Source organism: Carcharodon carcharias, chromosome 7 (genome assembly GCF_017639515.1).
Source record: "Carcharodon carcharias isolate sCarCar2 chromosome 7, sCarCar2.pri, whole genome shotgun sequence".
NCBI lineage: Eukaryota > Metazoa > Chordata > Chondrichthyes > Lamniformes > Lamnidae > Carcharodon > Carcharodon carcharias.
The window spans coordinates 20,027,973-20,041,466 of record NC_054473.1 but is presented as its reverse complement, the minus strand read 5'-3'; the positions used below and the strand labels follow the sequence as shown (position 1 = coordinate 20,041,466).

Sequence of the window (13,494 nt, the reverse complement as noted above, 5' to 3'; positions counted from 1 at the left end):
CAGGACTATTGCCGGAATATTGTCAGGGCCCATAGCTTTTGCAGTATCCAGAGCCTGCAGCCATTTCTTGATATCACATGGAGTGAATCGAATTGGCTGAAGGCTTGCATCTGTGATGCTGGGGACCTCCGGAGGAGGCTGAGATGGATCATCCACTCGGCACTTCTGGCTGAAGATTGTCTCAAATGCTTCAGCCTTATCTTTTGCACTGATGTGCTGGGCTCCTGCATCATTGAGGATGGGAATATTTGTGGAGCCTCCTCCTGCAGTGAGTTGTTTAATTGTCCACCAGCATTCACGACTGGATATGGCAGGACTGCAGATCTTAGATCTGATCTGTTGGTTGTGGAGTTGCTTAGCCCTGTCTATCACTTGCTGCTTATGCTGTTTGGCACGCAAGTAGTCCTGTGTTATAGATTCACCAGGTTGACACCTCATTTTTAGGTATGCCTGATGCTGCTCCTGGCATGCCCTCCTGCACTTTTCATTGAACCACGATTGATCCCCTGGCTTGATGGTAACAGTAGAGGGGGGGGATATGCCGGGCTATGAGATTACAGATTGTATTCGAGTACAATTCTGCTGCTGCTGATGGCCCACAGCACCTCAGTCTTGAGTAGCTCGATCTGTTCAAAATCTATCCCATTTAGCATGGTGGTAGTGCCACTGTTCTGCTTGAAGCTACATGAGGGTATCCTCAATGTGAAGCCAGGATTTCGTCTCCACAATGACTGTGCGATGGTCACTCCTACGATACTATAATGGACAGATGCATTTGCAGCGGCTAGGTTGGTGAGAATGAAGTCATGTATGTTTTTCACTCTTGTTGGTTCCCTCACCTCCTGCCGCAGACCCAGTCTAGCAGCTATGTTCTTTAGGACTTGGCCAGCTCAGTCAGTAGTGCTGCTACCAAGCCACTTGTGGTGATGGACATTGAAGTCTCCCACCCAGTGTACATTCCGCACCCTTGGCACCCTCAGTGCTTCCTCCATGTGGAGCACTGATTCATCAGCTGAGGGAGGGCAGTATGTGGTACAGCAGGAGGTTTCCTTGCCCATGTAATAATCTCAGGATTACTACCCGAGCCACGGGCAAACAGGCATAGTGGAAATAAAGTCAAGCAGTTAAATATGTGGCTCAAAGATTGGTGTGGGAGCAAGTGCCGCTTAATAGCACTGTTGGTGACCTCTTCCATTTCTTTACTGATGATCAAGAGTTCATGGGGCACTGGCACCAGTACTGGGGTAGAAGGGAGCTGTTCTGGTGGGATGGGCTTCACTTGAACCATGCTGGGATCAGTGTCCTGGCGAATTGAATAATTATGGCTGTAGAGAGGGCTTTAAACTAAATAGAGGGGGGAGGGTTTTAGAGAGGGTTACATAGGCTTACAAAGCAAAAGGATATGGCAGTATTGCAGGGCAACTATTTAAGTAATGATACCTAGACAGGAAGGGACAGAATGTACAAACATACAAAACAGCAGCAAATAAAGTTAAAGGTGGAAAAAATGGTAAAAAAAAACTAAAATTAATGGCTCTATACTTAAATGCACGTAGCATTTGGAACAAAACTGCACAAATAGAAGTTAATGGGTATGATCTTATCGCCATTATGGAGACATGCTTACAAGGAGATCTAAGCTGGGAACTAAATATTCAGGGGTATGTGACTTTTCGAAAGGACAGGCAGGAAGGAAAGCTTGGTGGGGTAGCTTTGTTAGTATGAGATGGAATAAGTACAATAGCAAGAAATGACTTTGGATTGGGAGATGTTGAAGCCATATGGGTGGAGGTAAGAAATAACAAGGGGAAGAAGTCTTTAGGCCTCCCAATAGTAGCTATACTGTAGGACAGAGAATAAATCAGGAGATAATGAGGGTATGTAAAAAAGGCAGTACATTAATTATGGGTGACTTTAATCTTCATGTAGATTAGGAAAATAAAATTGGCAGAGGTAGCCGCAAGCAAGAATTCATAGAGTGTATTTGGGACAGTTTCATGGAGCAATATGTTGTGGATCGAACCAGGGATCAGGCTATTTTGGATCTAGTAATGTGTAATGAGGCAGTTTAATAAATGATCTCAGAGTAAAAGATCCCATAGGAAAGAGTGGCCACAACATGGTAGAATTTAACACTCAGTTTGAGGGTGAGAAATTTGGGTCGGAAACAACTAGGCTAAACTTATATAAGGGTAATTACAATGGAATGAGGGCAGAGTTGGCTGGAGTGGACTGGGAAAGGAGTTTAGCAGAAAATGGCAGACGTTTAAGAAAATAGTTCATGACTCACAACAAAGGTGTATCCCAGTGAGGAAGAAGGATTTTAGGAAGGGGATAAACCAATCATGGTTAACCAAGGAAGTTAAGGATAGTATCAAATTGAAAGAAAAAATATACAATGTAGCAAAGATTACTGGTAAGCCAGCAGATTGGGAAAGTTTTAAAAGCCAACAAAAATGATCAAAAAAAAGGGAGAAAATAAACTTTGAGGGTAAAGTAGCACGCAATATGAATACAGACAGTAAGAGCTTCTTTAAATATATAAAAAGGAAGAGAGAGGCCAAAGTGAACATAAGCCTCTTAGAGAATGAGGTGGGGGAAATAATAATGGGGAACCATGAAATTGCAGAGGAGCTGAATAAATACTTTGCATCAGTCTGCATGGTTGGAGTCACAAATAGCTTTCTAAAAATATTAAATAATCAAGGGGCAAAAGTGGGGGCGGGGAGGAAATAAATACAATAACTATCACTAGAGAAAAAGCATTAGGGAAACTAATGATGCTAAAGGCCAATAAGTCCCCTGGACCTGATGGGTTGGTTGCATCCTAGGATATTAAAGGTAGTAGCTACAGAGATAGTGGATACACTGGTAGTAATCTTTCAAGAATCCTTAGATTCTGGAAAACTGCTAATGTAACACCCTTATTCAAAAGGGAGGGAGATGAAAAACAGTTAATTAAAGGGCAGTTAGCTTAACATATGTCATTGGGAAAATGTTAGAGCCTATTATAAAGGATGTAATAACAGAACATTTAGAAATGCATAATATAATCAAGCAGAGTCAACATGGTTTCATGAAAGGGAAATCATGCATGACAAATTTATTAGAATTACTTGAGGAGGTAACAAGCACGATAGATAAAGGGGAACCAATAGATGTTACCTATTTGGATTCCCAAAAGGCGTTCGATAAGGTACCCCCTGTAAGGCTATTTAATAAGATCCCATGGTACTGGGGGTAGTATATTAGTGTGGATAGACGATTGGCTAACTAATCGAAGACAGAGAGTTGGGATAAGGGGAGCATTTTTAGGATAGCAACCTGTAACTAATGGAGTGCCATGGGGATCAATGCTGGGACCACATTATTTGCAATATATATTACGACTTGGATGAGGGAAGTGAATGTACTATCGCCAAGTTTGCAGAAGACACAAAAATAAGTGGGAAGGCAAGTGGTGAGGATGACACAGAGTGTACAGAGGGATATAGCCAGGTTAAGTGAGTGGGCAAAATTTTGCAGATGGAATATAAGATGGGAAAATGTGAGGTTATGCACTTTGGCAGGAAGAATAGAGGAGGCTAATACTATTTAAAAGGAGAAAGACTGCAGAAAGCTGCAACACAGAGGGATTTGGGTATCCTAGTGCATGAATCACAAAAAGCTAACATACAAGTTCAACAGGCAATAGGGAAAGCAAATGGAATGTTGGTCTTTATTTCAAAGGGGATGATGTTTAAAAATAGGGAAGCCTTGCTAAAACTATACAAGGCACTAGTTAGAACACTCCTAGAATACTGTGAACAGCTTTGGTTCCCTTAACTAAGGAAAGATATATTGGCATTGGAAGCAGTCCAGAGAAAGTTCACTAGGTTGATCCTGGGTATGGAGGGATTTTCTTATGAGGAGAAGCTGAATAGGTTGGACCTGTACTCATTGGAGTTTAGAAGAATGAGAGGTGACCTTATTGAAACATAAGTTTCTTAGGGGGCTTGATAGGGTAGATGCTGAGAGGTTGTTCTCCTTGTGGGAGAGTCTAGGGCCAGAAGGCATAATCTCAGATTAAGGGGTCACCCATTTAAAACAGGGATGAGGAGGAATTTCTTCTCTTAGAGGGTAGTGAGTATGTGGAATTCTTTACTGCAGAGGGCTGTAGAGGATGGGTCATTAGGTATATTCAAGGCTGGGATAGACAGATTTTTAATCAGTGAGGGTATCCAGGGTTATGGGGAAAAGGCAGGAAAGTGGAGTTGAGGATTATCAGATCCTCAAGATCTCATTGAATGATGAAGCAGATTCGATGGGCCGAATGGCTGACTTTGGCTCCTATGTCTTATGGCTTAATAGCACTATTGATGACCCCTTCCATCACTTTTCTGATGATCGCAAATATACTAATGGGGTGGTACTTGGCTGGGTTGGATTTGTCCTGCATTTTGTGTACAGGATGTACCTGGGCAATTTTCCACATTGCCAGGTCGATGCCAATGTACTGGGACAGCTTGGCTGGGAGCATGGCTATTTCTGGAGTACAAGTCTTCAGTACTATTGCTGGAATGTTATCAGGACCCATAGCCTTTACAGTATCCAGTGCCTTCAGCCATTTCTTGATAACACATAGTGTAAATTGAACTGGCTGAAGACTGGCATCTGGGGACCTCAGGAGCAGGCCGAGATGGATCATCCACTCAGCACTTCTGACTGGAGACAATTGCAAATACTTCAGCCTTGTCTTTTGCACTGATGTGCTGGGTTGCTCCATCACTGAGGATGGGGGTATTTGTGGTGCTCCCTCCTCCAGTTAGTTGTCTGTCCACCACTATTCATTACTGACTTTTGTCTTGTAGATGGTGGACTGACATTGAGGAGTGAGAAGGTGAGTTATTCGCTGCAGAATTCCAAGCCTCTGACACTTGTAGTTACAATATTTATATGGCTGGTGGCCCAGTTAAGGGAGGTCTTGTGGCACAGTGGTAGTGTCCTTACCTCTAGGCCAGAAACTTTGGGTCCAAGCCCCACTTCAGGACTTGATCCTCAAGAAGGTGCGCTCATAGTGTGGCCAAACAGATTGATTATCAGACTGTAAGTCTTTCCAATATACCTGATGACAGGCAGTAAGAGTGGGAGAGTTGCTTATTCAGCTATACTGCAGAAGGCAAACCACTGCAGGAGTTTGCCAAGCATAATCATGGACCAATCCAATGGAAGTGCATAGTCACCAACACCCTGTTAGGGTATGGTGCCTGAAGGAGGGGTTCAGTTAAGTTTATAGTCAATTGGAATATTGATGATGGGGGAATTGATGGTAATAATAATGAATGTTAAGGGGAGATGGTTAAATTCTCTCTTGATGGTGATGGCCATTGCCTGTTTCTGGACAGAAATAATGGGCAAAATGACAAAAAGGGATAACAAGAGAAAAAGTTAGTTTCAAAAAAAAACAGGCAACAGGTGGGCGGAAACTCCCCAAGTTTTAAATCCCACATAATCCCCGGCACGTGACATGTTCCCGCCCTCGCTTGGCGCCGGCGGAGTCACGTGGGTCCCGCTGCCCGCCAGGGCCGCGAGAGCGTCAGCCAGGATTGTGAGTCCGCGCTTGCGCCACGCGAGCGGGGCATGCCGGGTGATGTAGTTTCACCCCGGGGCAGCGGCCGCTGTCCAGGTGGGAATTCTGGCGCCGGCGCGGACTACAACTCCCGTCAGAGCCCGCGGCGCCGGCCGGCTGGAGAGCACAGTGTGGGAGTGAGAGGAAAGATGGTGGAGGTGTGTGCCTGGTTGTCCCGTCATCATAGCCAGAAAATCCGCAATATTAAGCATTGTAACCAGCGTGGCCGCTCATCTTTAACAGCTCTCGATCGTGTCAAGCCCAGTAACCGGTCCCAGAGGCGCTTGCCTTCTGTTGGCTGATATAGGGCCCCGCCAGCGAGAGAACCGTCCCGGCCGAGTCAAAGCGCCAAACACCAAGAGCGGAGATGCCGAAATCCCGGGGCCGGACTGGCCACAAAAAGGGTGAGGGCCAGGCTCGAGGTTCATTAGGGATATAATTCAGTGTGTACCAGGGCTGAAAGCTGGGGTCAGGTAGGTATGTTAACAGGCCGTGGGCTGGGTTCAGTAACTCCTGGGATGAGGGTGGGATGGGGGGTGTTGGGGTTGGCGTGAGGGGTAAGAGCCAAGCTCGGGGTTTGGTATCAACTGTGGATGAGAAATCCATGGTCTGGGTTAGATATTTACCGAGAGTGAGAGCTGGGGCCAGCGCTCCATGTGTTTGTACCTGGTGGGGAGGGGGATGGGGTGAGAGTCGGGGACATATTGGGCCATCACCCTCCCAAGTCCCCCTCCAAGCCACGTAGCATCCTGACTTGGAACTATATCGCCGTTCCTTCACTGTCACTGAGTCAGAGTCCTTGAACTCCCTCCCTATCAGAACGGTGGGTATACCTATGCCACATGGTCTACAGTGGTTCAAGAAGGCAGCTCACTACTGCCTTCTCAGGAGCAATTGGGGAATGGGTGAAAAACGCTGACCTAGGCAGTAATGCCCATATCCCAAGAAAGATTTTTTAGAATCTGTATGTAATGGACTGAGAGCTGGGGTTAGACTTCAATATGAACTGGGGTCAAGGTTTGATACATACCAAGATGTCGGGGTGGTGAGAGCTGGGGCTAGAGTTCAATAGGCACTCGTGGCAAATGCTGGGGCTAGTGTAGGTGTAGCATTATGGTCAGAGGTGAACTGGGGCCAACAACTGACTTTTAACAAGGTGATCAAATATGCAAAGACTTGTATTATACAGGTGGGAAGATGAGTCCTAAACGTCATTTAATAAAGCCAATGCAGAGTCATGGAATAGGGAAAGGATTATTTTTAAAAAAGCAAAGTAAGGTAAAAGTATGACATTCTACTGGTCATAGGAAGAAACTTGCTTTTATGTAACATTGTTTGGTTTTGAAGTGTAATCAATGTTAGAGTCTAGGGAAACATGGTGTCCAGTTTGCATATAGCAAGGTCCTACAAATGCAATCAAATAAGTAACCAGGTAATAAAAGCAAAGTGCTGCAAATGCTGGAAATCTGAAATAAAAGCAGAAGATTCTGGAAAAACTCAAGGCCTGGCAGCATCTGTGGGGAGAGAAACAGAATTAATGTTTTGAGTTCCAATACCTTCGGAATTGGAGAGAGGTAGAAATGTGATGGATTTTATGCTGTTGAAAAGGTGGGGAGAGGCAAGCGGAGCACAATAGAAGGTAAAGGGATAGGTTAGAAGGCAGGAGAGATTAAATGACAAAGGTGTAATGGAACACAAGACAAAGGGAGTGGTAATGATAGTATTAAACAGTAAAGCTTTGGTCCAGAGTAGGTGTTAATAACAGGATAATGGTCAGCGGGTAAAAACAAAAAAACTGCGGATGCTGGAAATCCAAAACAAAAACAGAATTACCTGGAAAAACTCAGCAGGTCTGGCAGCATCGGCGGAGAAGAAAAGAGTTGACGTTTCGAGTCCTCATGACCCTTCAACAGAACTGGGGTCTGAAAGCAAAATAGCAGAATGTGTTAATAGCAGAAAGAGGGTCAGCACTGTAAATAACCAGATCGTCTGTTTTAAGGTGTTGGGTTCTTTCCCACACCGGGCCTCGTCTTAATGTCTAATCCAAAAGATAGCGACTCCCTAGTATTGTACTGCGCTGAAGTGTCAGTTTGTATGATGGGCATGACACTGGAAGGGAGTTTAGATTTACTATTGGAAGGGTAGACCACTGAAGCTATTAGCACAGTGCATGGTAGCAGTAAAGAGAGTACGTAGGTCCTTGGCAAGTACAGATAAAACACAGGAAAATCTTCAGTAGTTGATTGTGTTGTATGGAACACTGCTTCAACACTACTTGTGAGCTACATGTACAATTCTGGTTCTTTACACTGAGAAAGTATGTACCCACACATTGAAGGCAGTGCAGTGAAGGGCTGTTAAATTATTACCTGGATATGGTACTTGAGTTATAATGAGATGTGTTTATATTTGAGAGGGCTTTAAGGGCAATATGATTGAACTATTCAAGATCCTCAGGGATATCGAGAAAATAAATGACTTTTAATACAGTCACATATTCTACAACAAGACCTCTAGCTAGAAGGGGAACATGATAATAAGTATTGACACTGAGCTACGCAGAGAGCTGCGAATTCTTTGGAATTATTTCTAGGATAGATGCTTAGCTGGCAAGACCAGTATTTATTGCTAATCCCTAAATGTCCTTGAAATGATGTTTGAGTAGGTTTCTTGAACCACGGCAGTGTTGTGTGGTGAAGGTGTTTCCACAGTGCCAATAGGTGGGGAGTTTTGTGATTTTGTCCCAGTGAAAACGATGGAATATGACCACGTCAGGATGATATGTGGCTTGGAAGTACTGATGATTCCATGCACCTGCCTTGACCTTCTAAGTGGTGAGGATTTGGGAAGTCCTGCCATCTTAGTCGTACACTGGTGGTGGAGGGATTGGATGTTTAGGCTGGTGGATGAATTGGCAATCGAATGGAGTTTGTTGTCCTGAATGATGAGTGTTCTTGCAGCTGCCCATGTTGATGAGCCATTTACTGCAGCCTTTGACTTGTTCAGTGATCATGGCATTTATGTGGCTGATGCAGTTAAATTTCTGGGCATTGGTGATCTCAGGATGTTGAAAGTGTGGGTTTTGATGATGATAATGTCATTGAATGTCTAGGGTAGGTGGTTAGGTGCCCTTTATGGCGATTATCATTGCCTGGTACTAGTGTGGCACAAATGCTCTTTTTCACTTATCTGCCTAGCCCTGGATGTTGATCAGGCTTTGCTGCATACAAGCATTGATTATCTCACAAATAGAACTGAGTACTGTGCAATCATCAGCAAGCAGCCTCACTTCGTACAATATTGGTGAGTACATGTCATTTCATCATTAGAAGCCATTATCAGTATGATAATGGCTTCTTGCATCACTTGCTGATTAGAGCAGGTTTAAAGGGTGGTGATTGGCCGGTTGAATTTGTCCCGCTTTTTATGGGCAGGATGTACTTGGGCAATTTTCCATATTGGGTAGATGCCAGTGTTGTAGCTGTATTAAAACAGTTTAGCAAGGGGCATCATTAGTTCTGGAGCATATAATATCAGCATTACTGCTAGGATGTTGTTGGGCATCCTAGCCTTTACAGTATGTAGTGCATTAGAAATACTGTATGTACTTTAGGACATATAGCGACAGGAAGGAGATTAAAACGATGGTGTTTGATGTAGCTTCATCGAGTTGATCCCTGGATGAGAAACTAGTTATTAGGAGATAGTAGATTTTAAAGCAGAAAGAAATATCACTTGCACAGCAACTGTATATGCAGGACATCCCAAAATGCCTATTAACTTTTTTTTGTGTATAACTATTGCCACAGCCAATTGTGAGCAGCGAGATCTCAGAAACAGCAAATAAAATAGATGACTAGATAGCTTGTCTTATAATGTTGATTGAGTGATCATTGCTACCTGGGACAATAGAAAGACTCTGTACTCTTTCAGTATTTCATGGGACCCATCTGAACAGGCAAAAGCAGCCTCTGGGCCATTTGACCATAGGAACAGGAGAACTGTTCAAATTACCCAACAAAGACCCATCAATCTCAGGCTTGTAAGAGTCAGTTGACCCAGCATTCACAGTCTTTTAGTGAGAAATTTCAGATTTCCAATGCTGTATGAAAAGGTGCTTACTGATTCCAATCCTAAATGGCCTGATTTTAAGATTATACCTGTTTGGTTTGAGCTCCTCTACCAGAGGAAATAATTTGCTTGTGGCTTATTCTCTTTAAACAGCTCAATTAGATCACTTCCCAACCATTTCTCAAAGATACGCAGTAAATTTTGTGGCACTTCACCAACTGGAATTCTTTCATAACTGGAATTTCTAACAGCTTGATTTTTTTAAAAAGCCAGTCACTTTCAGTGTTCAGAAAATGCATTCCTTAAAAAAAAACTAATAATACTAACATTGTAAATCTGTAGAAGTTGTTTTTAGCCCTTACATTGAAATTATTGGGCCATTTTTGGTTATTGTGCCTGAACAAAGATATACCACACCTTACTTTGTGTCTGGAGTAATGTAACTCTCTGTTAACTGGCACCACCTATTCCCTGAGCATGCTGGATAACAAAGATTTTACTGTATTGGGCTTCAAGGAGGTACAACACAGAATGATGCGTGGATGTAATGGTTTAAATTGTGACATTGCATAGTTTTGCCTTGTATTCCTTGAATGTGGAAGATTACAGAGTGATCTAATTCAGGAATTTAAGGTGATTTAACCAAATAGATTGCGAGAATATAAGAAATAGAGTAGGCAGTTTGACACATTGAATGTGCTCCGCTATTGAACAAGATAGTGACTGAACTTTGCTTTAACTCCACCTTCCTGTATTTCTCAATTCCCTTTACTCCCAAAAATCTAACAAACTCTGTCTTGAATATACTCAATGACTGAGCATCTGCAGCTGTCTGGGGTAGAGAATTCCAGAGATTTACAACCCTTTGAGTGAAAAAAAATTCTCCTCCTCAGTGCCAAATGGCTGCCCCCCTGTTCCGAGACTGTAACCCTGTGTTCTAGATTCCCCAACAAGGGGAAACATTTTCTCAGCATCTGTCAAGCCAGTTAAGAATTTTATATGTTCCAATGCGATCACCTCTAACTATTCTAAACCTTGAGACATATAGACCTATTCTGTGTAATTTGTCCTTAAAGGGCAATCCCCTCATTCCAGGAACCAGTCCGACTAGCCTTTGTTGCACTCTCTGGGGCAACTATGCAATTCCTTAGGTAAGGAGACCAAAACTGCACACAAAATTCCAGGTGTTGCCTCCGTTACAGTTTCTTGTTATCCAAGCTCTGTGTAACCAAAGCTAACATGCTATTTACCTTCCTAACTGCTTGCTGTTATTACAATTGAGATTACGAACATGCATTCGAATTAGGAGCAGGAGTAGGCCACTCGAGTCTGCTCTGCCATTCAGTAAGATTATGGCTGATCTGATTTTAGCCTAAACTCCACATTTCCTCCTATCCCGATAACCTTTCACCCCCTTGCTTATCAAGAATCTATACCTCTGCCTTAAAAATATTCAAAGATTCTACTTCCACCACCTATTGAGGAAGACAGTTTCAAAGACTCATGAACCTCAGAAAAAATTTCTCCTCATCTCAGTCTTAAATGGGCAACCCCTTATTTTTAAACAGTGACCCCTAGTTCTAGATTCTCCCACAAGAAGAAACGTCCTTCCCACATCCACCCTGTCAGGATCTTATATGTTTCAATCAAGTTGCCTTTTGCCTTTCTGAACTCCAGCGGATACAAGTCTGTGATGTAAGCTTGGATACAAACTTATCCAATGTTTCCCAATAAGACAACCCTCCCATTCCAGGCTATGGCCTTGTAAACCTTCTTTGAACTGCTCTCAATGCATTTACATCCTTAAATGAGGAAACCAACACTGTGTGCAGTACTCCAGATCTGGTCTCGCGAATGCTCTGTATAACTGAAGTATAACCTCCCTACTTTTATTTCCAATTCCCCTCAACAAACAATAACATTCTGTTAGCTTTCCTAATTACTTGCTGTACCTGCATACTAACCTCTGGCAATTCATGCACTGGGGCACCTAGATCCCTCTGAATCTCGGAGCTCTGCAATCTCTCACCATTTAGATAATATGCTTTTTTTATTCTTCCAAAATGGACAATTTCACATTTTTTCACATTATACTCCATTTGCCAGACCTTTGCCCAGTCACTTAGCTTATCTATATGCATTTGTAGCCTCCTTATTAATAGGTTTATAAGATTATTTTTTGGAACTGTGTCTTTAATTTAGGGTAAAATGAAGGGGTTCATGTGACTTGTGCTGAAGTCTGTCTGACATCTGTCTGGGTGGTTTGATTGTTAGAGATTAAAGGGGACCCAAATTGTTTTACTGGGAAAAAGGTGCAAGGTGTTTACACTTGGAGACAATGGCAGCAGATTGCATGCTAATAGACCGTGAATATCCAAAGTCCCAGGAAAATGCTGAGAATGTCAGGCTGTAAACAGTTGTGCTTTAAACTATACATTTAGTTCCAAGATGTAAGAGAGTTGAACTCTTGTGGATAGTTAAATCGGTACTTTTACCTGGATACAAGGCTGATGTGATTCATGTTGCCATACAAATGGGGTTTGAGGGGGTATGGGTTTCTAAGATATCCCTGAACATTCACAGACATGGATATTCTGCCAGGGTCCAAGAGCAAGAGTGCAGCATACCTCTATGGTTCACAGCACTGGAAAAATGAAATTGAAAGATTCACCCAGCTTGCACTAGAGGAAGGATTTCCTGTAATCCTGTCACTGTGAAGGACAGTTCTGGGGTTAGAAGTTCCCAGGCTGAGAAAGGAAAAGAACAGAAATAAACCCTCAGGAGCTAAGAATCATTTTAGACTGATTTCAGAATATCTCTTTGAAGGACAGAGTACCTATGAGGTGTTTTTTTTTGGTTGTGCTAAAATAACGAGGGTATTCTATTCTGGGGTTTAAAGTACAAAATACCTGCAGAGATAATCAGTGAATAACTTCACACGCGTGGCATTGTATTCCATCTGCTATTCTCTTTTCCACTCATCTAGCCTGCCTGCTTCTGTTGCCTCTTTGTCCTCCTCACCATTTACTATGCCAGCTAACTTTGTATTGTCAGCAAACTTGGATATATGATACTTAGTCCCTCTCCTCTAAGTCATTAATTACTTCATAGATTAGAAATACGTGAGGCCCAAGTCCTGATTCTTGCGGTACTGCACACGTTATAGCCTGCCAACCTGAAAATATCCCCATTTATTCCTACTCTTGTTTCCTGCCCTTTAACCTTTCCTCAATCCATGCTAATATATTATCCCCAATCCATTAAGTCCTGATCTTGATTAACAAGCTCTTGTGTGGCACCTTATCAAATACTTTTGGAAATCCAAATACACTACATCCACGGGTTCCCCTTATCCATTTTATTATTTACATCCTCGGAAATCTTAACAGGTTTGTCAAACACTATTTCCTTTAATAAATCTGTGCTAACTCTGCTTAATCTGGATGGAAAGTGGCAAAACTTGAACGTTTAACATCCGGCTATTCAGAGGTAATAAGACAAAGCACTTCTTCACACAAAGGATATGGAAATGTGCAACTCCTTCCACCCCCTCCCGCCCTCCCCGCACCCCCTCAAAAAAAAAGCTTTTGTAAATTTTAAAACTGAGATTAATAAAATTTTGTTAGGCAAAGGGTATTAAAAGTGGCTAGATGGAAATGAGGTCCTCACCTAACAGAATGGTAGAACAGGTTAGAGGGATTGAACGATTCAATTTCATTGAACCCTGTTCTCTGATTGTTGTGCTATCCTGATCAAACCAAGCTACGAGGCATCCCTTCACCACAGTTGAGAATAAAAGCTATTTTTTTCCTGCT

The 13,494-nt window shown here is 42.8% G+C and overlaps 1 protein-coding gene across 2 annotated transcripts in view; it reads left to right on the top strand.

The window, feature by feature from the left end:
• The first annotated feature begins 5,698 nt into the window (after window positions 1–5,698).
• Window positions 5,699–13,494, top strand: part of LOC121280370 (interferon-related developmental regulator 2-like) — a 40,908-nt gene continuing 33,112 nt past the window's right edge. Inside the window, exon 1 of one of the 2 annotated variants that reach the window (XM_041192308.1) lies at window positions 5,699–6,012. In XM_041192308.1, the coding sequence (XP_041048242.1) occupies window positions 5,976–6,012 (37 nt within the window). In that variant the 5' untranslated portion in view covers window positions 5,699–5,975. The remainder of the gene's footprint in view (window positions 6,013–13,494) is intronic. The other variant, XM_041192309.1, reaches the window with a different exon arrangement.